The following is a 25,635-nucleotide window of genomic DNA, read 5'->3' as shown; positions in this document are numbered from 1 at the left end:
TTCATTCATAAAGTTTACAGCTGGTGATAGATTGTTTAGTGCTGGTGGTGAAAACTGAATCGTATGGCTTTTGTGTTCCAATTTAAATGTCACAATTCCCTGGCATTAGAAACAGTGCTACAGGAAAGGTAGCAAATTGTTTTCACTGCGTCGTCTGGTAATTCTTCAGAATCCAAGCCTCTAACCCCATGGACCTAGTGTAGAGTTTAAATCCAGATTCCCACTACTTTGCAACTCTGTTACTGAAATGAAATTGAATTCTTTGAGGTTGACTATTTGAAAAGGCATTTAAGTTTGAAAAGTTAAAGTTTATTTATTAGTCATATGTAAGGCTCACATTAACACTGCAAATAAGTAACTGTGAAATTCCCTCAGTCTTCACAGTCCAGCGCCTGTTCAGGTCAATGCACCTAACCAGCATGTCTTTCAGAATTTGGGAGGAACCTGGAGCACCCGGAGGAAACCCACGCAGACACGGGGAGAATGTGCAAACTCCACACGGACAGTGACCCAAACCGGGAATTGAACTCGGGTCCCTGGCGCTGTGAAGCAGCAATGCTAACCACTGTGCTACCGTGCTGCCCACTTTTCAAGCTTGTAAAGCCAAACAATTCAAACTGGACAAGCCAGCAAATAATACAAGTACAAGTATGGGGAGCCAATGGCCTAGTGGTATTATCACTAGAGTATTAATCCAGAAACTCAGCTCATGTTCTGGGGACCTGGGTTCAAATCCCACCATGACAGCTGGTGGAATCTGAATTCACTAAAAAATATCTGGAATTACGAATACTGGTAACCATGAAACCATTGTCGGAAAAACCCATCTGGTTCACTAATGTATTTAAGGGAAGGAAATCGGCCATCCTTACCTAGAAATAGAATCATAGAAACCCTACAGTACAGAAAAAGGCCATTCGGCCCATTGAGTCTGCACCGACCACAATCCCACTCAGGCCTACCCCCATATCCCTACATACTAATCCCTCTAACCTACGCATCTCAGGACACTAAGGGGCAATTTTAGGATGGCCAATCAAACCTAACCCGCACATACCTGGTCTGGCTACGTGTGACTCCAGAGCCTCAGCAATGTAGTTGACTCTCAACTGCCCTCGGGCAGCTAGGGATGGGCAATAAATTCTGGCCAGCCAGCGACGCCCATGTCTCAAGAATGATTTTTTTTTAAAGTAGCGTACTAAGGGCCGAATAGCCTCCTTTTGGGCTATAACTATTCTGTGATTTAATTCTAAAGTCATGCTGGTATTTATTCTCCTCAAACCTTCTCCCACCAATCCTCCTCTCACTCCATCCATGTAACCTTCGCCATTATTCCTTCTATGTTTGTCTGGCTTCCTCTGAAATGCATCAAAATTATTTGCTTCAGCAGGTGGCAAGTTCACATTCTAAACGCCCTGAGTCAAGGTGTTGATGCAAAAGCAGGAAATTCTGAAGAATGAATCATTATAAACCTGTTTAGGCCGCAACTAGAGTGTTGATTCCATTTCCGGTCATGGCTAGATCTCAGCTGGAGCAATCCAGACAATTCTGGTCACCACATATCAGGGGAATTGTGAGAAAGGGTACTGGGGAAGTTTACCAGCTATGAGGGTCCTTTATTTTAATTCTTTCATGGGATATGACGGTCACTGGCTAGGCCAGAATTTTTATTGCCCATCTCTAATTGCCCTTGAGGTGGTGGTAATCCGCCTTCTTGAATCACTGCAGTCCATGTGGTGCAGGTGCACGCAGAGCTCTGAGGAAAGGTTGGAAAAATTGGGACAGTTCTCCTTTAGAACAGAGAGGTGACCTATTTGAGGCTTTCAAGGTGGTGAGGGGTTTTGAAAGAGAAAAATTCCCTCACACAAATGAATTGATAACCAAAGGTCATAGAGGTCATTGGCCAAAAGATCTGGAGGGAAGTTGAGATGTTTTCTTTTTCTTGGTTGGATCCAGTTGGCTGGATGGCCGTTGTGGATCAGGTTGGTGTGAACAGCATGGGGTTCAATCCCTGATATGCCTCGGGTGGATTTGGGACCTGCGTCTTTGCTCTACCCCTGGTGGAGGTCTTGGCTGTGGATTGACCTGCCTTTTGGCACAGAACCTGAGAAGAAGAAAACCTCTAAACTCAATAATCCCATGTTGTTCCCCCAGCACCCAGCACTACTGCATTCTTGCTAAGATCACGCTTTTGAGAGATTTTCTTTGCCAGCTCAAGGGCAATTAGAGATGGGCAATAAAAATTCTGGCCTAATCAGTGACTGTCATATTCCATGAAAGAATTAAAATAAAGGACCCTCATAGCTGGTAAACTTCCCCAGTACCCTTTCTCACAATTCCCCTGATATGTGGTGACCAGAATTGTCTGGATTGTTCCAGCTGAGATCTAACCATGACCGGAAATGGAATCAACACTCTAGTTGCGGCCTAAACAGGTTTATAATGATTCATTCTTCAGAATTTCCTGCTTTTGCATCAACACCTTGACTCAGGGCGTTTAGACTGTGAACTTGCCACCTGCTGAAGCAAATAATTTTGATGCATTTCAGAGGAAGCCAGACAAACATAGAAGGAATAATGGCGAAGGTTACATGGATGAATGAAGCCTGGGTCAAAGGATAGCACTCTTGCCTCAGGGTCAGAGGATCATTGCTCGAGTTTCTGGAGTGGGATTTGAAGCACAAAGTCGAGGTTGAGGGAGTGCTGCACTGCAAGAGGTCTCACCTTTTGGATGACGAAAACCCTATGTCCTCTCTGGTTGATGTAAAAAATCCAACTGCACTAGTTTGAAGAAGAACAAAGAACAATGCAGCACAGGAACAGGCCCTTTGGCCCTCCAAGCCCGTGCCGCTCCCTGGTCCAAACTAGACCATTCTTTTGTATCCCTCCATTCCCACTTCGTTCATGTGGCTATCTAGATAATCTTAAACGTTCCCAGTGTGCCCGCCTCCACCACCTTGCCCGGCAGCGCATTCCAGGCCCCCACCACCCTCTGTGTAAAATACGTTCCCCCCCCCCTCAACTTTAACCTATGACCCCTCGTGAACGTCACCACCGACCTGGGAAAAAGCTTCCCACCGTTCACCCTATCTATGCCTTTCATAGTTTTATACACCTCTGTTAGGTCTCCCCTCATCCTCCATCTTTCCAGTGAGAACAACCCCAGTTTACCCAATCTCTCCTCATAACTAAGCCCCTCCATACCAGGCAACATCCTGGTAAACCTCCCCTGCACTCTCTCTAAAGCCTGCATGTCCTTCTGGTAGTGTGGCGACCAGAACTGGACACAGTATTCCAAATGCGGCCGAACCAACGTTCTATACATCTGCAACATCAGACCCCAACTTTTATACTGTATGCCCCGTCCTATAAAGGCAAGCATGCCATGTGCTGCCTTCACCACCTTCTCCACCTGTGACGTCACCTTCAAGGATCTGTGGACTTGCACACCCAGGTCCCTCTGCGTATCTACACCCTTTATGGTTCTGCCATTTATCGTATAGCTCCCCCCTACATTAGCTCAACCAAAATGCATCACTTCGCATTTAAGAAGGTGTCTGGGTCACACTTTGTCCCTTGACTAACGAGTTCTTCTGGCTGTAAAGCACTTTCAAATGTCCTAACGCCACCTGTACCTCCAACAGTGTTGTACTTCCTCAGTAACGTACTGGGAGGGTCAGCCTGGAATTATGTGCTCAAAAGTCTGGAGTGGGATTTGGATCCTTCTGACTCTGCAGCAGCTGTGTTACCCATTGAACAACAGCCAGCAGTTCGTTCTTTGTGTTTAGTTTTAGAGATTGTGCTCTTAAATTTATTTATTTTTATCTCCTTCTCATAGGGAACCTTTGATGATTACTTGGAACTTTTTCAGCAGTTTGGTTACGTCAGCCTTTTCTCCTGTGTTTACCCTCTGGCCGCTATATTGGCGATTTTGAACAATGTCACAGAAGTGTTTTCCGATGCCCTGAAAATGTGTCGTGTCTTCAAGCGGCCGTTCTCCCAGCCTGCAGCAGACATGGGAGTCTGGCTGGTAAGTACGGCTTGTGCCTGTTCTGTTTATCTTTCAACTGGAGAGGACCTTGCTATTTAACTGAGAAATATCTTAACGATTATTACTGCCCGATGACAACTTGTTATCTTTTGGTTCAATGTGCATACTTGTATATGACCTGTTTTTACCATAAGACATTCTCATTAACTTTTGAAGAGCATGTCCCTGGATTAGATAGTGATTATCCCTGTGATTATACTTTTAGTTTGACATTAACTTGATATTTTTAGTTCCTTTTATCTCTCCTAATCAGTGTTCTCTTCAGTATTTAAGAAAACATTTCTCCAGTATGTTCCTAAAAGTTGTCTCTCTAATTCTATTGCATTATTGTGACGAGATCCTTTTGATAGCTTTGCCCAATGTTGCCTGCACAGAAACGATCAATTTTAGTCTTGAATCTACTCATTGACTTGGCAAAGGGGTAGAGAATCCCAACAATTCACACCCTCTGAGTGAAGATGTTTCTCCTGATCAGATCCTAAATGCCCGATCTCTCCTCCTGAGACTACCATAAGATACAGGAGCAGAATTAAGGCCATTCAGCCCATCGAGTCAGCTCCGCCATTCAATCATAGCTGATAGGATTCTCATTCTCATTCCCATTCTCCTTCTCCCCGGAACCCTTGATCCCCTTATTGATCAAGAACCTATCTATCTCTGTCTTAAAAAGACTCATTCTTGTGAATGTCCTCTGGACCCACTCCAAGGTCCTTGGGTATGGGGCCCAAAACTGCTCTCAGTACTCCAAATGGGGTCTGACCAGATCCTTATATAGCCTCAGCTGTACATCCCTACGCTCCTAGTTTTAGACTCTCCTGCTAGGGGAAATGACCTCTCGGTCCCGACAGAATCTTAAAGGTTTTAATTAGATCATCTCTCGTTCTTCTCAACATCAAAGAATTCATTCCACTAAATTACTCCTCATTGGACAATCTTCTCATCCTAGGAATCAATAGTGTAGTAGCAGAGTTCTTCTTTTGGTTGTACCTATCCAAACTAAATGCTTGGTTGGGTTAGGAATCTTGGCCCAGGTTTTGCGGTCAAGGAGGAATGGAGCTTACTGTTCACCTTGCTGTCGGTTGCCCCCAATGGGCTTCAGGGAGGAGATTGGTCTGATCTAGCATGCTGTCCTTTACCGGGTAGCTGTGAGCAGGGCAAGTATCCGTAAGGCCTTCAACCAGTCAGATTAAAGAATCCTTTCTGAAACTCACCAAGTCCAGACCGGAAGTTTAAATTTGTTTTAAATAATGTGCTGAAAGTGAAATGAAATTTGGGAAAGAGAGATGGGATTGAGAGAGAGGAAAGAGCGACAGGAAAAGATTAAAAAAATATTTTTTGAAATCCCAAACACTGATTAACATCTGAAGGAATGAGATTCCATACTTTTGAAATTTTTTAGGGCCAGCGACACATTCGCTTACCTTTTTAGCATGCACCAGTGCCAACTTTTAATAGTCTTTAATAAGCACCTCGTGGGCAGATACCCCAAGTTCATTCCGTTGCATGTTTTTCAATGCGAAGTTTGATGGTGAGCAGTGTTACAGGGCAACCTATGGAGTAGTGGGCTACGTATGACATCAATTTCCACATTTACACTTCTGAATGCACAAGCCTAAATGTCATGAGTTGCTGTCCAATGTATTCTAGAACAATGGTATAAAACCTGGACCTTGTATTCTAATATAGGGTTGAAATCAGACCTATGTACCATTGCATTTACTCTGGACAAGAGTCAACTTCAGGAAGTAAGTGCAGTATGGTAACAAGCTGCACTGAGGCAGCACCTTTTTAACGTGGCAAAACTCCTTCAAAGACCCATACACTGTCTTAGGGTTGGTGACCAAAAGCTTGGTCAAAGAGGCAAGTCTTGAGGAGGATCTCAAAGGAGGAGAGAGAGGTAAGGAGTAAAGTTATAGGAATTAGTATTGGTTATGATGAAAATAGTGTGTGCCACACTCCAAGCTATAGGCATGGATTTACTAGTACATTTCCAACTTGAAAACAATTGCCATTTTCTTTGACCCATGTCCAATACTATTTACAGTAAGAAGTTTAACAACACCAGGTTAAAGTCCAACAGGTTTATTTGGTAGCAAAAGCCACACAAGCTTTCGAAGCTCTAAGCCCCTTCTTCAGGTGAGTGGGAATTCTGTTCACAAACAGAGCTTATAAAGACACAGACTCAATTTACATGAATAATGGTTGGAATGCGAATACTTACAACTAATCAAGTCTTTAAGAAACAAAACAATGGGAGTGGAGAGAGCATCAAGACAGGCTAAAAAGGATGTGTATTGTCTCCAGACAAGACAGCCAGTGAAACTCTGCAGGTCCACGCAACTGTGGGAGTTACAAATAGTGTGACATGAACCCAATATCCCGGTTGAGGCCGTCCTCGTGTGTGCGGAACTTGGCTATCAGTTTCTGCTCAGCGACTCCGCGCTGTCGTGTGTCGTGAAGGCCGCCTTGGAGAACGCTTACCCGAATATCAGAGGCCGAATGCCCGTGACCGCTGAAGTGCTCCCCAACAGGAAGAGAACAGTCTTGCCTGGTGATTGTCGAGCGGTGTTCATTCATCCGTTGTCGCAGCGTCTGCATAGTTTCCCCAATGTACCATGCCTCGGGACATCCTTTCTTGCAGCGTATCAGGTAGACAACGTTGGCCGAGTTGCAAGAGTATGTACCGTGTACCTGGTGGATGGTGTTCTCACGTGAGATGATGGCATCTGTGTCGATGATCCGGCACGTCTTGCAGAGGTTGCTGTGGCAGGGTTGTGTGGTGTCTTGGTCACTGTTCTCCTGAAGGCTGGGTAGTTTGCTGTGGACAATGGTCTGTTTGAGGTTGTGCGGTTGTTTGAAGGCAAGAAGTGGGGGTGTGGGGATGGCCTTGGCGAGATGTTCGTCTTCATCAATGACATGTTGAAGGCTCCGGAGGAGATGCCGTAGCTTCTCCGCTCCGGGGAAGTACTGGACAACGAAGGGTACTCTGTCCACTGTGTCCCGTGTTTGTCTTCTGAGGAGGTCGGTGCGGTTTTTCGCTGTGGCGCGTTGGAACTGTTGATCAATGAGTCTAGCGCCATATCCTGTTCTTATAAGGGCATCTTTCAGCGTCTGGAGATGTCTGTTGCGATCCTCCTCATCCGAGCAGATCCTGTGTATACGGAGGGCTTGTCCGTAGGGGATGGCTTCTTTAACGTGTTTAGGGTGGAAGCTGGAGAAGTGGAGCATCGTGAGGTTATCCGTGGGCTTGCGGTACAGTGAGGTGCTGAGGTGACCGTCCTTAATGGAGATGCGCGTGTCCAAGAATGCAACCGATTCCGGAGAGTAGTCTATGGTGAGCCTGATGGTGGGATGGAACTTGTTGATGTCATCATAGAGTTGTTTCAGTGATTGTTCACCATGAGTCCAAAGGAAGAAAATGTCATCGATGTATCTAGTGTATAGCATCGGTTGAAGGTCCCGTGCGGTGAAGAAGTCTTGTTCGAACCTGTGCATGAAGATGTTGGCATATTGAGGTGCAAATTTGGTCCCCATGGCTGTTCCGTGTGTCTGGATGAAGAACTGGTTGTTGAAGGTGAAGATATTGTGGTCCAGGATGAACCGGTACACGGTACATACTCTTGCAACTCGGCCAAGGTTGTCTACCTGATACGCTGCAAGAAAGGATGTCCCGAGGCATGGTACATTGGGGAAACCATGCAGACGCTGCGACAACGGATGAATGAACACCGCTCGACAATCACCAGGCAAGACTGTTCTCTTCCTGTTGGGGAGCACTTCAGCGGTCACGGGCATTCGGCCTCTGATATTCGGGTAAGCGTTCTCCAAGGCGGCCTTCACGACACACGACAGCGCAGAGTCGCTGAGCAGAAACTGATAGCCAAGTTCCGCACACACGAGGACGGCCTCAACCGGGATATTGGGTTCATGTCACACTATTTGTAACTCCCACAGTTGCGTGGACCTGCAGAGTTTCACTGGCTGTCTTGTCTGGAGACAATACACATCTTTTTAGCCTGTCTTGATGCTCTCTCCACTCCCATTGTTTTGTTTCTTAAAGACTTGATTAGTTGTAAGTATTCGCATTCCAACCATTATTCATGTAAATTGAGTCTGTGTCTTTATAAGCTCTGTTTGTGAACAGAATTCCCACTCACCTGAAGAAGGGGCTTAGAGCTTCGAAAGCTTGTGTGGCTTTTACTACCAAATAAACCTGTTGGACTTTAACCTGGTGTTGTTAAACTTCTTACTGTGTTTACCCCAGTCCAACGCCGGCATCTCCACATCATCAATACTATTTACACAGAAACCCTCTAATATTTTGGGTGTATAGAAGCAGGGACACCGTGTAGCCCAATTTGGGATCGAAGTTGGGACAGCTGCCTGCAGCAATAAGCAATCGAGAATAAGCACAAACGTGATAAATAACCAAACTGCGCCTCCTGCAGCAAGCTCTTAAACAGTATTTTTCATAAGTCCCTGTGCTGTTCAGAATAATATCCAGTGTCTAAATACCAATGACGCTGCGTTACCCGATAGCGCCACCAGCAGGAACCTTATGGGAGGCACGGTGCCACAGGGGTGAGCACTGCTGCCTCACAGCACCAGGGACCCAGGTTCAGTTCCCGGCTTGGGTCACTGTCTGTGTGGAGTCTGCACATTCCCCCCGTATTTGTGTGGGTTTCCTCCCACAGTCCAAAGATGTGCTGGTTAGGTGCATTGGACATGTTAAATTGTTCCTTAGATAGGATAAATGCATGGGGTTATGGGGATAGGGCCTGGGTGGGATTATGGTCGGTGCAGACTCGATGGGCCAAATGGCCTCCTTCTGCACTGTAGATTCTATGATTCTGATGCCTAATTATTGTGTAAACCGAGATCCTGTGTACAAGCTACGAATCAATCCAGTATTTTTAGCTTTGCTTTGAAACCTTGGAGATTAAAAACATCGCTTTGTGCCTTGTGTTTTGGGGCTGGAGAATTTTCACAGAAGCTTCTGTTTGCATTTAAAATTAGAAAAAATGTTTGTGATCTGTTAGTTCTTTTAGAGCCTTTGATTATCTTTCTCCATAATATAAATAACACTGATCAAATCTGTGTGTGGGATTCATTTTTGTGCAAATAATTCCAATCCTCATAGCATTGGTGAGACCAAATCTGGAGTACTGTGCGCAGTAATGGTCTCCTTATTTAAGGAAAGATGTTAGAAGGTTTACTAGATGAATACTGGGATGGGTGGGTTGTTTTATTTGGACTCTTATCCACTGGAGTTTAGAAGCGTTACAGGCGACTTGATTGAAACATATAAGCTCCTGAGGGGTATTGACAGGGTGGATGTGGTGAGAATGTTTCCTCTTGTGGGAGAATCTAGAACTGGGGGGCGGGGGGAGGGGGGGGGTCACTGTTAAAAATAAGGGATTGCACTTAAGACAGAAGAGGGGGAAAAAAAATTCTCCAAGGGTTGTGAGACCTTTGAATTCTCTTCCACAAAAGGTGGTGGAAGCAGAGACTTTGAATATGAATAAGGCAGAAGTAGACAGATTCCTGATGAGCAAGGGGGTGGTAGGTTATCTGGGGTAGGCAGGAATTGAGTTGAGGTTAAAATCAGATCAGCCAGGATCTCACTGAAGGTTGCATCAAGCTCAAGAGGCTGAGTGGCTTGCTTCTGCTAATTTGTATGTATGTGTGTAGAACGTTCATTTAAAAGAAACATTTTGGTGATTAGTGTTGGTCTGTGTGGTGTCAAAGTAATCTGAATGCGTGTTTTTCTAATTTTAATATGATGAACTTTCATTGAGCAAAACCCCATTTTGTTTATAGCTGGCCTTCGAAACTATGGGAGTTATTTCAGTGATCACCAACTGTGCACTGATTGGGATATCGCCCCAAGTGCAAGGAATATTTCAGCAAAGCGGTGTCGAGCTTGTCCTGTTAATTGTGGGTATAGAGGTAAGTTAATTTGATTTATTATTGTCACATGTATTGGTGTACAGGGAAAAGTATTGTTTCTTGCACGCTATACAGACAAGACATGCCATTCGTACAATAGATAGGCGAGAGGAAAAGAGAGAGTACAGAATGTAGTGTTACAGTCATAGCTAGGGTGTGGAGAAAGATCAACTTAATGCAAGGTAAGTCCATTCTAAAGTCTGACAGCAGCAGGGAAGAAGCTGTTTTTAAGTCGGTTGGTACGTGACCTCAACCTTTTGCATCCTTTTCCCGATGGAAGAAGGTGGAAAGAGCATGTCCGGTCTTCGTGGGGTCCTTGATAATGCTGGCTGCTTTCCCAAGGCAACGGGAAGTGTAGACAGGAGTCAGTGGATGGATGTTAAAATAATTTGCATTATTTACGTCTTTTGAAGTTTCAAGGGATTGAATATCCATTACACATTAACCGAGGAATCCACCCCCTACCCCCTCACTCAACATGTTGACTCTTGTTGTATGATTGTGTAATTATTTAGCCTCTATTGAACGACTAGCTTTATTTGATATGCAACAACTTGTCAGCAAGTATCATAACATTTCATTCATGTATAGTCAGAATATACTGCCTATATCTGATCCATTTCATTTGCAAAATTGATGAAGAAAATGTTTATGTTTCAGATGCTGAGTGGTGGGTTTTATGTAGGTTTCTGTCGAGCAAATTAAACAATCTAGCTATGATTTATTTTAATTTTGATTAGTTATTTTGACTTGGGGAGCATTAGTTGAAAATTAAACATACACTCCTTTGTTATTGTCACAAAAAAACATTTTTGCCCCACGCTTTTTAGATACATGGTGACTTGGTGTAGAAAACAATGGTGTAGGAACAATAGATAATAATGCTTATTTCCAGAGGCCTGGAGGAATGACTCAGAGATATGAGTTCAAATCCCACCCTGACAGCTGGGGAGTTTAAATTCAGCTAAGAAAATAAATCTGTAATTAAAATTAAAAGCTAGAATCAATAATGGAGATCATGAAAGTAGTGGATTCTCATTAAAAACCCATCTAGTTCCTAAAGTCCTTTCGGGAAGGAAACCTATGACTTCAGTCCCACAGAAATGTGGTTGACTCTTAATGGCCCCCTGAAATAGATGTGGAGACTAGGTCCATCTGACGAAGAAGCAGCGCTCCGAAAGCTTATGGTATTGCTACCAAATAAACCTGTTGGACTTTAACCTGGTGTTGTTAAAACTCCCCCTGAAATAGCCCAGCAGTTGACACGAAATTATCAAGGCACACTTAATTTTTATAGCTGGAACAACAAGTTGCAAAAGGGCATAGACAGATTAAGTGAGTGGATAAAACTGGCAGGTGGAGATGGATGTGCAGATTCTCGTATGTGTGGATCCAAGGAGGACAAATGGGAATATTTTCTTGATGGTGAAAAGGGCGTGGAAGAGCAAAGGGACTTGGGTGCACAAATCACAAAAAGCCAATGCATAGGGCATCAGCAGTAATCCAGAAGGCTAATGGACCATGTTCATCTTTTTTTCAAGAGTGTCAGAAAACAATGAGGAGGAAATTCTGCGTCAGTTGTATAGACAGTAAGAGTTTTAACAACACCTGGTGTTGTTAACCTGGTGTTGTTAACCTGGTGTTGTTAACCTGGTGTTGTTAACCTGGTGTTGTTAAAACTCTTATTGTGTTTACCCCAGTCCAACGCCGGCATCTCGGCCATAGTCAGGGCTAAAGTACTGTGTTCAGTCCTGGAAACTACTATAGGAAGGATATTGATATAGAATCATAGAATCCCGACAGTGCAGAAGGAGGTCCTTTGGCCCATCGAGTCTGCACCGACCACAATCCCACCCTGGCCCTATCCCTATAACCCCATATATTTACCCTACTAATCCCCTGACATTAAGGGGCAATTTGGCACAGCCAATCAACCTAACCTGCACATTTTAAGAGGAGTTTAATACTAGAGGCCATAACGAATGCTAAATACATAACATATAATAACTATGCATTACAAATATATTAGTCACCAATAAATCCAGTGGGAAATTCAGGAGAAAGATTTTTTACTTGAGTCCTGAGAGCGTGGAGCCACAAGGTATAGTTGAGACGACTCACAGATGTAATGGAAGGGAAATGAGATGATGAGATAAGGAGATGAGATGAAAAGGGAGAAGGAATGGACGGATATGCTGATGGGGTGAAATGAAGTATGGGAGGTGACTCACGTTGAGCATCGACGTTGGCATAGCCTTGGTCTGATTCTCTGCTGTAAACACTGTTAAAACTACTTTAGACAACAGTGAAAATTCACCAGGATTAAGTTTAAAGTGAAAGTTTATTTATTAGTCACAAGCAGGCTTACATTAGCCACTGTGACAATCCCCTAGTCGCCACACTCTGGCGCCTGTTCGGGTACACTGAGGGTGAATTTAGCATGGCCAATCCACCTAACCAGCACGTCTTTCAGACTGTGGGAGGAAACCGGAGCACCTGGAGGAAACCCACGCAGACACGAGGAGAAAGTGCAAACTCCGCACAGACGGTGACCCAAGTCAGGAATCGAACCGGGGTCCCTGATGCTGTGAGGCAGCCGTGCTAACCACTGCGCCGCCCTACCAGGACTTGAGAGTTAAGGTATGAGGATAGGTTACATAAGCCATCGATCACAGAATCCTACAGTGCAGAAGGAGGCCATTCGATCCATTGAGCCTGCACCGACCAAAATCCCACCCCTATCCCTGTAACCCCATGCATTTACCCTAGCTAATCCCCCTGACACTAAGGGGCAATTTAGCATGGCCAATCCACCTAACCTGCGGATCTTTGGATTAACTTGGTAACATGGGTGATTATCCCTCTAAAAGTGATCTAATTGAGTAATCTAAAATAACATGGTTCACTGGGTTAGATGAAAAAGCTAGTTCCTCTGGTGGGGAAATCCAAAATCATTGCGTTAGAACTGGGACTGAAATTCTCTTCACACAAATAGTACTGGAATTGTGGAGCTCTCGCGCTCTCTGTCTCTCTCTCTCCCCCAAAAGACTGTGGATATTGAGAGTCAACTTAAATTTTTAGAATGTGATTGATAGATTTTTATCAGGTTAGCTGATATCGAGGGATGCGCATCAAAGGCGAGCTAATGGAGTTGAAGTGCAGGTCCGCTGTGATCTAATTGATTGGTGAATTGGGCTTGAGGGGCTGAATGGCCTCCTGTCCCTTCACAACTAACTTTATCCCCCTTCCTGGACTGAACAAAAACGTTCACCACTTCGGTAAGGCATTAAACAGCTGGATGTAAAAGATTCCAGGCCACTATTCAACAAAATAATGCCCTCCCTAGTGTCCTGACCAATCTTTAACCCTCAACCAGCCATCTATGTGTGGTCAAAAATCTCTTTACTGTTTGTGTGAGCTTAAGTGCAAATTGGCTGCCCCGTTACAACAGTAACTACACTTCACATTAGGGCATTCTGCAATCATGGGTGCTATAGCAATGCACCTTCTTTCGTTTTAAATAGATGTAAACCTATAGTGAGCTGAATTGCTCATACCATTAAACAGACTAGAACCTCCATGAGAATCTAATGATTAAAAAAAAAACACAACTTAGTCAGATGCTATCAATTTCCCTGCCCTATTTTAAATCATTCCTGGTATTGTCTACTCAGTAGCATGTTAATTCCAGCAGATGATGGTCCAGCAGAGGGCAGAGTGGGTCTGCGTTGTAAAAAATCATTAATCGACCATGTTTTGCTGTTACAGGGCGTCTCACAGCATTGGACTTGTCCCTGTAGGCTTTTACACTTATTGTGTGGGGGAGTTGCTGTAAGTGTGGGTAAAGTTGCAGTGAACATGAGGATTACATGTCACATACTTGCAGACTGCACCTGACCAGGACAATCTGTGATTCCCCATTAGAAACCAGAATGCCCTTCACTCGACTGGTCAGAATGTCTCATCTAACATCTTCATCTTTAATATCCACGTAAATGTGATTGCAATAAAAATTAAATTACAACAGCCCTACCAGCAGCGACGAGGTTGCCAATTAGCTAATCCATGTATGGGCAAATATAGTTAGACATTGTGGAAATAAATAACATCTCTGCATTTTTTTTTGACTATTCCAAAACACTGTTGACTAGTGCACCCTCCACAGACAGGAGACATCTGAAACCCTACTGCCCGTCTCCCTGGTCAGACCAACCCAGCGCCCACTCTGCTTGCTGGCCCGCACTGGCCTCCCAGTTAAGATGTGGAGATGCCGGCGTTGGACTGGGGTAAGCACAGTAAGAAGTCTCACAACACCAGGTTAAAGTCCAACAGGTTTATTTGGTAGCAAATACCATAAGCTTTCGGAGCAGAGCTCCTTCGTCAGATGGAGTGGATATCTGTTCTCCAGATTTTCCCGTCCTTCCTGCGATGATACCTGTCAGTGTAGGGGTGGGAAAAGTTCGCCCATTGGAAAACGCAGGAATCAGCACAGGAATATCTTTCGGATCTGAGGAAGCTCCTCATGATGAGATCCTGTTAGATACACAGACAAACTGCAGGTCCTTCCACTGGAACAAAAGATCGAGGAAATCTTAACAGCTGTGTTAACAATGGGAGGGAATCCACTCCCATTGATCAGGTACTTGAAAGGATCAATTTAAAATCGATAAGATAATTTATCTTTCAGAAGAGGGTTGGTAGGCCACTCCATGGAAGGAGCAGTGAAAATAGAACAGATTTCCACTCCATCTGACGAAGGAGCTCTGCTCCGAAAGCTTATGGTATTTGCTACCAAATAAACCTGTTGGACTTTAACCTGGTGTTGTGAGACTTCTTACTGTCCCAGTTAAGAAACATCGCGATTTAAAAATTCTTATAGAATCACTGTAGTGCAGAAGAAGGCCATTTGGCCCATCAAGTCTGCACCGACCCACAATCCCACCCAGGCCCTATCCCCATAACCCCATGCATTTACCCTAGCTAGTCCCTCTGACTTTTGGGGGCAATTTAACTTGGCCAATCCACTTATCCCGCATATCTTTGGACTGGGGGAGAAAACCAGAGCACTGGAGGAAACCCACTCAGACACGGGGAGAATGTGCAAACTCCACACAGGCAGTGACCTGAGGCCTGAATTGAACCTGGGTCCCTGGTGTTGCGAGGCAGTAGTGCTAACCACTGTGCCACCGTGCCACCCTCGTTTTCAAATCCCCCCCCCCTTGGCCTTGCCCTCCCTCCCTCTGTAATCTCCTCCAGCTTCACAATCCTCTGAGATAGATACGTCCGCTCATTTTATTCCGACCTTTTGAACATCCCTGATTTTTAATTGTTCCAACATTGGTGACGGTGCTTTTACTTGCCTAGATCCTAAGTTCTGGAATTTCTTCCCTAAACTTCTCCACCTCACTTTCCTCCTTAAAGATGCTCCTATAAAACCCAACCCTCTGACCAAGCTTTAGTCACCTGCCCTAATATCTCCTAAAATGTCTCAAACGTGTATTCACGTGCTCCTGGAACGTGCCTCGGAATGTCTTGTGATGTAAAACATTATATAAGCACAAATTGTTGATGTGTCAGAGGAATCTGGAAACACGGATGATAACTTTGTGCATAATGACAGGTTGACCTTTTTAAAAAATTCAGATTTTCATTCATATGGAAAGTAAATAAGATAGGAAGGTTATAGTTAGCACTGTTTGTAGATGGTGTTCTTAGGCGATGCTCACAGTCGGAGAACTGGAGCTATCGTGACTTACTTTTGAAAACCTTCATGTCTTCATGTACAGACCCAGAGTCCTTCAAACCATATGAGGAACGGTTGAGGACTCTGGGTCTGTACTCATTGGAGTTTAGAAGGATGAGGGGGGAATCTTATTGAGACTTACAAAATACTGTGAGGCCTGGATATAGTGGACGTGGAGAGGATGTTTCCACTAGTAGGAAAAACTAGAACCAGAGGGCACAACCTCAGACTAAAGGGACGATCCTTTAAAACAGAGATGAGGAGGAATTTCTTCAGCCAGAGGGTGGTGAATCTGTGGAACTCTTTGCCTCAGAAGGCTATGGAGGCCAGGTCATTGAGTGTCTTTAAGACAGAGATAGATAGGTTCTTGATTAAAATGGGGATCGGGGTTATGGGGAAAAGGCAGGAGAATGGGGATGATTGAATAGCGGAACAGACTCGATGGGCCGAGTGGCCTAATTCTGCTTCTGTGTCTTATGATCTTATGTCGCTGAAGACCTTGGGCAGGACTTTCCCACCCTGTTGCGGGTGGAATGGGAACATCTGGAAAGCTGTTGACCTTTAATGGCTCTCCAGATTTTTCCGTCCTTCCTGCGATGATACCTGTCAGTGTAGGGGTGGGAAAAGTTCGCCCATTGGAAAAACGCAGGAATCAGCACAGGAATATCTTTCGGATCTGAGGAAGCTCCTCATGATGAGATCCTGTTAGATACACAGACAAACTGCAGGTCCTTCCACTGGAACAAAAGATCGAGGAAATCTTAACAGCTGTGCTAACAATGGGAGGGAATCCACTCCCATTGATCAGGTACTTGAAAGGATCAATTTAAAATCGATAAGATAATTTATCTTTCAGAAGAGGGTTGGTAGGCCACTCCATGGAAGGTGCAGTGAAAATAGAATCCGTAATAGTTTGTAAAAGGGAAGTGGATAAATATTTGTCAAATAAAAGATTCAACTGCTCTGAGGAAATGGCAAGGTGATCACTGGAATGGGCCAGAGGCCCGGCAGCCTTTTGACCTTGCTGTGCTTCCTCAGTCAGGTAGTTCCTGGATCTATGCCTCAACTCTATTTACCTGTCCTTACTTCATGATCCTTCCTCCAGCACAGCCATGGTGGGCTGAATGGCCTCCTTAAGGGCCTTAACTTTGTTATGGCTCTCTGATGCCCTCACCCAAAAAACATCTATTAATCTTGCTCTTGACAAGTTGCTAACTCCCAGTAATCATAGCTCTTTTGGGAGAGAGTTTCAGATTTCCACTAACACTTGCTTGGCAAATCACTCTTCCTGAGTTTACACCCATGAACATCCTAGCTGCAAATTTAAGACCATTCTGTTTTTTTCTAAATTCATCCCACGAGATAGAATAATTTCTCTGCCTCACCCTGTGAAATCCCTTCAGCATCTTGATTGGGCCATTCCTCAACACGGAGCTCTTTTTGAATCCCAGTTCAGGTGTAATTGGCTGACCTGTCTGGGTCAGATTCCATTGGGGAGAGGATTGTGAATACACTGTACCCTTGTACCCTGATGGCCTGAGGATTGAAGGCCCTGTTTCAGTTTGGAGGAAAGATCTGGAACGTAAACTGATGGCACTTTATCTGCTCTAACGAGGAGATAAAGATTCAATTTCAGTTTGAGCTTCAGTGAGTGGAGATTTGGGGACATTTGGTACAGGAAATGTGAAAGTGAAGTGAAGAGAGGGGGAAATTTCTTACACTTGGTTCCATTAGCACTGAATTTCAAGCAGTGGTTTTCACCCAGAGTTCCGCGGCACACCGGTGCGCCTTGCGAACTCTCCAAGTGTACTGTGAGATTTTTGTCCCAAATCCGAGCAGTTACCAACTGCATTTATCCAATCGGTTTTCCTACAATGTTTTTGAACATGTGCCAATAAGAAAAAATATTGGAAAAAGTATCCTCTCTGTGATTGGTCTGTTTTGTGCTTTACAACACACACTCACACCGACACAAACTGACACACACACACACCCCACTCCCCAACGCAGACACGCACACACACACACCCCTCCCCAACGCAGACACACACACACCCCTCCCCAACGCAGACACACACACACACACACCCCTCCCCAACGCAGACACACACACACCCCTCCCCAACGCAGACACACACACACATGACACAGATATACACACACAAACACCGATGCAGATAGAGACACACGCACTCAGACGCGTGCACACACAAACCACGCACAGACTCACGCACACCATGTTCAGACACTGACACACACATACACTGACACACACACACACTGACACACACTGACACACACACACACACATGCCTTTTGGCTGGTTTCTGGAAACAGAATCCCTGGCCGGCAGCTTGAACAGAGGATTATTTGTTCAGCGGTTTGTGTGTGTGATTTAAAGCAGATTTTTTTTTACATTCATTTGTGGGATATGGGTGTCGCTGGCTGGCCAGCATTTATTGCCCTTCTCTTCCTCACCTTGGTCTCAACATAATTTAAGATGGGCATTTAAAAAAATGTTGAAATAAATTTATTTATTTCCAAGCCCTTTTTTCCAAATTGCCTGAAATGGCAAGTATTCGCGCAGAACCCACCAAAAATGTAGCAGGTGCCAACATTCTATCTCCATGGAAACCGGACATGGGTGGCTCTGACCATTGTATATGATTGGCTGCTGTTGGTTCGCTACTACATTGTGGAGCGTTTATGAGCAATGGAAAAGTGGGTGTGCCGTAGACTTGTTGATCTCATTGGAGTGTGCCGTGTTACTGAAAAGGTTGTGAACCACTGATTTAGAGCATGGTTACAGGCCACTTGGCTGAACTGCTCCACGCTGGTGTTTATGTTCCACACGCATCTCCTCCCACCCTCTCTTCACCTCACCCCATCAGCATATCCTTCTATTCTTTTCTCTCTCAAGGATTTATCTAACATCCACTTAAATCTGCCTCTGCTACTTGTCTCAACCAGTCTGTTCTAACCACGGTGGCACAGTGGTTAGCACTGCAGCCTCTCAGTGCCGAGGACCTGGGTTCAATTCACTGTCTGTGCAAATTCTGCACGTTCTCCCCGTGTCTGCGTGAGTTTCCTTCGGGTGCTCCGGTTTCCTCTCAGTCAGAAGACGTGCTGGTTAGGTGCATTGGCCACGCTAAATCCTCCCTCAGTGTACCCAAACAAGCGCCGGAGTGTGACGATGAGGGGATTTTCACAGTAACTGCATTGCGATGTTAATGTAAACCTACTTGTGACACAAAGAAATAAACTTTAAACACTCTGGGTGATGAAGCTTCTCCTGGATTCTTGTTTGGATTTTCTGGTGACTATTTTGCACTTACCTCTGTTTTGAACTCTGCCACAAGTGGACACATCTTCTCTCTGCCTACTGTACCCATCCCTTTTGCAATTTCGAAGGTATTTATCAGGTCATATTGGCAGACTACAATGAGTAAACTCTACATGTTGAGAGTATTGGATCCTTTGGATTTAAGTGTCATCGTCCCCCCCCCCCCCCTCCCCCCCCTACAACCTTTGTATCTCCCAAATATTATAATGACCGCATAAAACATTTCCTCCAAGATAGACGCTATGGGAGATGTTGTGATGTTGGATAATTTGATATTCTGTTACATGTTTTACAGCATATCCTATTGGGTCTGAAATTTATCCTGGCCTTTGCCATCTCTGATGTACCAATGGAAATTCGGAATAAAATAGCCAAGTTGGAGTTCGAGTCACTGGAGGCTCTAAAACACAAGGTAAAAACTGGGGCCTTGTTTAAGTTTGATGTTTGCAATGTGATAAGTACTGAGGGCTTGTTTAAGTTTGCGATGTGATGGTTCATCCTGGTGATTTTTGTAAAGGATGGTGAGAGGCACTTTGAGGAATCACTTTTTTGCATTTTCTTTCTACTATACATCCACCAGCCAACCAGATGGCTTTTCCACGTAAAGCGCCAACTGTTGACTTTGTGTGTTGTGATTTAACTGACTGACTGTCAGGCAAGCATGAGCGGCGCAGGCTTGGAGGGCCGAAGGGCCTGTTCCTGTGCTGTATTGTTCTTTGTTCGAGCAAAATACTACAGATGCTGGAGATCTGAACCATAGAACCATAGAAAATTACAGCTCAGAAACAGGCCTTTTGGCCCTTCTTGTCTGTGCCGAACCATTTTATGCCTAGTCCCACTGACCTGCACTTGGACCATATCCCTCCATGAAATAAGAACAAAATATTTGCTGGAAAGACGCAAACAGATCTGGCATCGTCTGTGGGGGGAGAGAGAGGGAGTTCATGTTTTGGACCAATGTTAACTTTGGTCTGACCAAAGGTCGTCAACCTGAGATGCTGGGCGGGATTTTTCTGGCCCAGCCGTGGCGGATATGGCAGGCTAGCCGAAAATCCACAGACTCTGGCACCGTAAAATCCAGCCGGTTATCCCGGTTTCTCTTCACAGGTGCTGCCTGACCTGTTGAGTATTTGCAGCATTTCTCTGTTCTTGCAATGACAGGGCAGTCGAAACCTTTACTAGAATAATTTCCAAATAATACTGAGGAACGTTTCAGTTCGTGCAAAGATGTATGGGTTAGATGGATTAGCCATGGGGAAATTTGTGGGGTTGCGTGGAGAGGGCCTGGAGAAGATAAGTCAGAGTTGGTGCAGACTGGATGGACCATTGTAGGGATTCTTAGTGCTTTCATTATTTTACTTCCCCTTGGTTTAACAAACTATTCATATATACAGTGGATTTATCACATAAAGAGTTGCTCATTTGTTTTAATGATTAAGAAACAAGGACATGCCTCTTATAACACCCACCACCTCCTTATGGCCCAAAGTGCCTTAAAGCAGCGCTCTAATGGAAGAAAAGCGGCAGACAATTTGCATGCAGCAAGCTCCCACAAACAGTAAGCAGAGAATCTATTTCACTGATGCTGTCTGAGGGATCAGTGCACTGAGTAGAACTCCTGTTCTTGGGCACGGTGGGTAGGTGGCTGTGGGATCTTTAGCATCTGCCTGCCAGAGGCCTCGGGTTAACACCTGATCTAAAAGATGTCAGCCAATGTAACGTGCCGTTTGGAAGCACTGATACAGATCACTGCGCGCACAGATCCTGGTGGCATTGGTCGTGATCTCTATTAAATGGATGAAAATTGAGGACGTGGATAACCCAGTACTCAGAAAACATTGACGCAAGCAGCTTAAATTTCACAAAAACCCCTGCCACCGACACCATGACTTAGTGCTCTCATCATCACTACCATCGACACTGCAACATTTCCACATCATTCGTGCTCAGAGACAGAATTTGAAAGAACTCCGAAGCTAAGAGCAAATTTCAGTTCTGTAACATCCAAAACATTCATTTCGTAACATCTTACAAAGAGAAATATATTGGCTAACAGCATCCGAAATGTTGCATAGAATTTACAGCACAGAAATGGGCAGCACGATAGCACAGTGGTTAGCACTGCTGCTTCACAGCTCCAGGGACCTGGGTTCGATTCCCGGCTTGGGTCACTGTCTGTGTGGAGTTTGCACATTCTCCTCGTGTCTGCGTGGGTTTCCTCCGGGTGCTCCGGTTTCCTCCCACAGTCCAAAGATGTGAGAGTTAGGTTGATTGGCCATGCTAAAAATTGCCCTTAGTGTCCTGAGATGTGTAGGTTAGAGGGTTTAGTGGGTAAAATATGTAGGGATGTGGGGGTAGGGCCTGGGTGGGATTGTGGTCGGTGCGCCGAATGGCCTCTTTCTGTACTGTAGGGTTTCTAGGAAATGGGCCATTCAGCCTAACTAATGATTGCTGGGGAAATCCTCCAGTCAAGCTCCTCCTCCATCTCACCCTATCAGCATAACGTTCTATCTCTTTCCCCAACAGTATTACTGTTGCTTCACTTCAATGTATTTAAAGTGAAATACATTGATGCTGTTTGCTTTAGTAGTGAATTAGGGGAGAGAGTAGGGAGTGGCACAGTGGTTAGCACTGCTGCTTCACAGCGCCAGGGACCAGGATTCAATTCTTGGCTTGGGTCACTGTCTGTCTGGAGTTTGTACATTCTCCCTATGTCTGCGTGGGTTTCCTCCGGGTGCTCCGGTTTCCTCCCACAGTCTGAAAGACGTGCTGGTTAAGTGCATTGACCCGAACAGGCGCCGGAGTGTGACAACTAGGGGAATTTCACAGTAACTTCATTGCAGTGTCAATGTAAGCCTTGTGACTAATAAATAAACTTAACTTAATTCCACATTATCTCTACTCTCTGGGTCAAAATCCGCTTCTAAATTCCCTGTCGGATTTGTTAATAACTACTGTATATTTGTGACCCTTAGCCCTGGAATCCTTCTCGACAGGAACACTTTCTTTGATTTGATTTATTATCGTCACACGAATTAACATACAGTGAAAAGTATTGTTTCTTGTGTGCTATACGGACAAAGCATACCGTTCATAGAGAAGGAACTGAGAGGGTGCAGAATGTAGTGTTACAGTCATAGCTAGGGGGTAGAGAAAGATCAACTTAATGCGAGGTAGGTCCATTCAGAAGTCTGACAGCAGCAGGGAAGAAGCTGTTCTTGAGTCGGTTGGTACGTGACCTCAGACTTTTGTATCTTTTTCCTGATGGAAGAAGGTGGAAGAGAGAATGTCCGGGGTGCGTGGGGTCCTTAATTACGCTGGCTGCTTTGCCGAGGCAGCGGGAAGTGTAGACAGAGTCACTGGATGGGAGGCTGGTTTGCGTGATGGATTGGGCTACATTCATGACCTGTTACAGATCCTTGCGGTCTTGGGCAGAGCAGGAGCCATACCAAGCCTCTGCTTCTACTCCCTTAAGGATCTCCCTTGGGTCATCTTTCAACTTTCTCTTTTCCAATGCCCAGCCTCTCCCGTCAGAGGGATTGGAAAATAGAGCCTTCAACACTGAGAGAAGAACATTCTGTCAGAGCAGAACCTGAATATTTGCTGAAAGGAGAGAGATGTTGTGGAAGCTTTTTGTCTTGCATTCATCATGACAAATACAAGAATGCCCAATTTCCACTGATCACAATTTATATTATAAAAGCTAATAGACCGGTTAGCAAGCCTGACTCAATTTGGGGAGCTTATAGTTTCCTGCTGCTTTCTCCATGGCAATGCCTCAACCAATCAGAATAGACTTGCCAACCAATCAGCAACCTTACCTCCTGCAGTATAACTGAGATCTCTCTCTCTGCATCTGAAATTCAATTGTCTGAATATCTGTTAGTTTTACACAAAAGAATTCTTGAACTGGAAACTGTCTTTCACCAGTGAGGGGCTAGGCTGATATTTCCGCAGAATCTATCTGCTGTGTTTTACGTTCGGTCATTTTTTTTCAAAGCTGACAGAAGTAGGTCATTCCATTGAGTGCGCTCAGTGCAGGGTCAGAGTTACACAGCATCAGTTGTGCTTGAAGTGATGTTTAGTATCTCGAGCAGCGACTCAGCTAATTCAGTTACACACACACACAATCCTGCTGAAAGTAGGGGAGGAAAAGATTCGCCATATCCTTTTAATGTTGCAGCTGTCTGTTATTTTGGGTGAAAGTTGATCTTTCCTTCGTAAAATGCTCCTTCCAACCCCAGATTATTCCCTATCCATTGTTTATCTCGATCGGAACACATGAAAATCAATAGTACAATTCGATGGCTAGACACCCTTTTGGAAATATTAACCTTTTATCATTTGCCCTCAGTGTAATCAAAAACATTCACTAAGATAAAGTTAAAGTTTAAACTTTATTTATTATTGTCACAAGTTGGCTTACATTCACACTGCAATGAAGCTACTGTGAAAATCCCCTAGTCACCACACTCTGGCGCCTGTTCGGGTAACACTGAGGGAGAATTTATCAGGACCAATTCATCTAATCTGCACATCTTTGGACTGTGGGAGGAAACCGGAGCACCCGGAGGAAACCCATGCAGACACGAGGAGAATGTGCAAACTCCACACAGACAGTGACCCAAGCCGGGAATTGAACCCGGGTCCCTGGCGCTGTGAGGCAGCAGTGCTGACCACTGTGCTGCTGTGCCGCCTTTTGGAGGGCAGGGAATTTGAAGAGTTATATTTTGTCTCACATTCAGGCTTTTTTTTTTAAAAGTCTAGCAGCAAAATGCCCTCCATTTAGCAATGGACCAACACTTGGTTAGGAACTTAAGGGCCCATTCCGTTCCTTGAGCCCTCAGTCAGATCATCACTGACCTGCAGCTCAGCCCCATTTGTTCCACAGTCCTTGATGACTTTATCCACAGAAATATATCGGTTTCACTCCTGAAAGTTTCAATTGACCCTTCAGCCTCAGTAGCGTTTGGGGGGGAGAGAGTTCGAGATTTCCACTCCCCTCTGTGTGAAGATCTGCTTCCTGATGCCACCCCTGAACAAACTCTCTCCAGTTTTAAGGTTGTGCCCCCCCCTCCCCCACCGCCCCCGTCGCCCCCGTTCTGGACTGCCCCTATCAAAGGAAATAGTTTCTCTACATCCACCCCTATCAAATCCCTTCATTGCTGGTCACTTTGCAATTTAGCGTCGCATTTTGCTTTGCAAACTCTGTGTTCACCAAAGTCCTCCTTTGAATTATATCTACAAAATGCTGGAAATACATGGCAGGTCAGAGAGCAGTGTGGAAAGAGAGGTTTAAATGTCTCAGATCAATGACAATGTTTCGATTCAATTCTGTCCGAAGGCCTTTGATCTGAAACGTTAACTCTGTTTCTCCCTCCACAGATGTTGCCAGACCTGCTGAGTGTTTCCTGTGCTTTCTGTTTCAGGCTTTCTGCATCTGTAGTGTTTTGCCCTGTATTTGGAGGTGCGACAGCACATTCCAAACCATCAGCGTTGTGTTGGTGATGGGGCTGAAAAGGATAAATTACCATCGCGATAGTAACCACTTGTAAAAGTGCAAGGGGCTGGACTCTTGGCTAGACCATTGATAGGCCAGATAAATGAGGCTGTATCAAGCTTCTCAGTATTTTCAAACTGGCTATTTATTATTGGCAGCAGTAACCCGAGAAAGTGATGTTCCCAGACTACAAGGAGACACGTACTTCCATGAAAACAAGCCAGGAATCAGCCTGGTGTTCGCTGCCATGACCGTCCTAACAAAGGGAAGATTGTCAGACTTGGGAATAAAAGCAAATGTCCAGATAGGTCACGCATTCAAAGCAGATATTTTCTTAAACATCGGGCAGAACTTTCCCAAGAAATGACTGTGTCATTGCGGGCGAGAAAACCAGTGAGATTCATGGCAGTCTGTCCGACGCAAATCCGATTACAATCGTCCCACACTTGGTCATTTATTGGGAGAGTGGTGAGTTTCCTGCCGGTTCTGGGAGGGGCAGTCCCTAAACACACCGGTGAAACCGGCTGCAAAGCGAGGGTGCCATTTTGAAAGGGTGCCCTGGTGTCTCTGCGCTGGAATACCACCCCCCCCCCCCACATTGGTGGCATGTTTCACCAACCCCTCTCGGACACCGATTGCTGGCTTTGTGGCCCTCCCAATGGGTGTCACCCTTCATAAGTCCTGATATACGACCTCACCCCCAACCCGTGTGCCGCTGGTGGAGACCAGTGGTGATTCTCGCTGGGTTCCTGCAGGCTTCAAGGTCAGAGGATCCCGGGAGTTGGGAGAATCCAGTCTCAAACGGGCTAAATGCTTCTTCAATCTGCTAATCGGCCTTGTGCCATTTCTGGGCGAGATCCGGTTTGTGCCAGAAGAAAGGAACTGGGGCAATTGCAAACCGTTTGGCGTCTAAACCCGCACGCAATGTTTCTGGATTGTCACAATTCACACCAGCCACGGCATGGTAGGAAAATTGCGTTCATCATTGTGATTGTCAGACGAGTTCAGGCTTGCAGTAACCCACATTCTCAAACCACTGACCCAATCAC

At 45.0% G+C, this 25,635-nt stretch overlaps 1 protein-coding gene across 1 annotated transcript in view; it reads left to right on the top strand.

Moving 5' to 3' along the window:
- Nucleotides 1-25,635, top strand: part of ano10a (anoctamin 10a) — a 91,243-nt gene that overhangs the window by 57,707 nt on the left and 7,901 nt on the right. The window contains exons 10-12 of the mRNA XM_078216914.1: nt 3,839-4,030; nt 9,872-10,000; nt 19,382-19,498. Coding sequence (XP_078073040.1) covers nt 3,839-4,030; nt 9,872-10,000; nt 19,382-19,498 — 438 coding nt within the window. The remainder of the gene's footprint in view (nt 1-3,838; nt 4,031-9,871; nt 10,001-19,381; nt 19,499-25,635) is intronic.

The sequence above is a fragment of the Mustelus asterias genome, chromosome 7, assembly GCF_964213995.1.
Source record: "Mustelus asterias chromosome 7, sMusAst1.hap1.1, whole genome shotgun sequence".
Lineage (NCBI taxonomy): Eukaryota > Metazoa > Chordata > Chondrichthyes > Carcharhiniformes > Triakidae > Mustelus > Mustelus asterias.
This window is presented reverse-complemented; position numbering and strand designations above follow the sequence as displayed.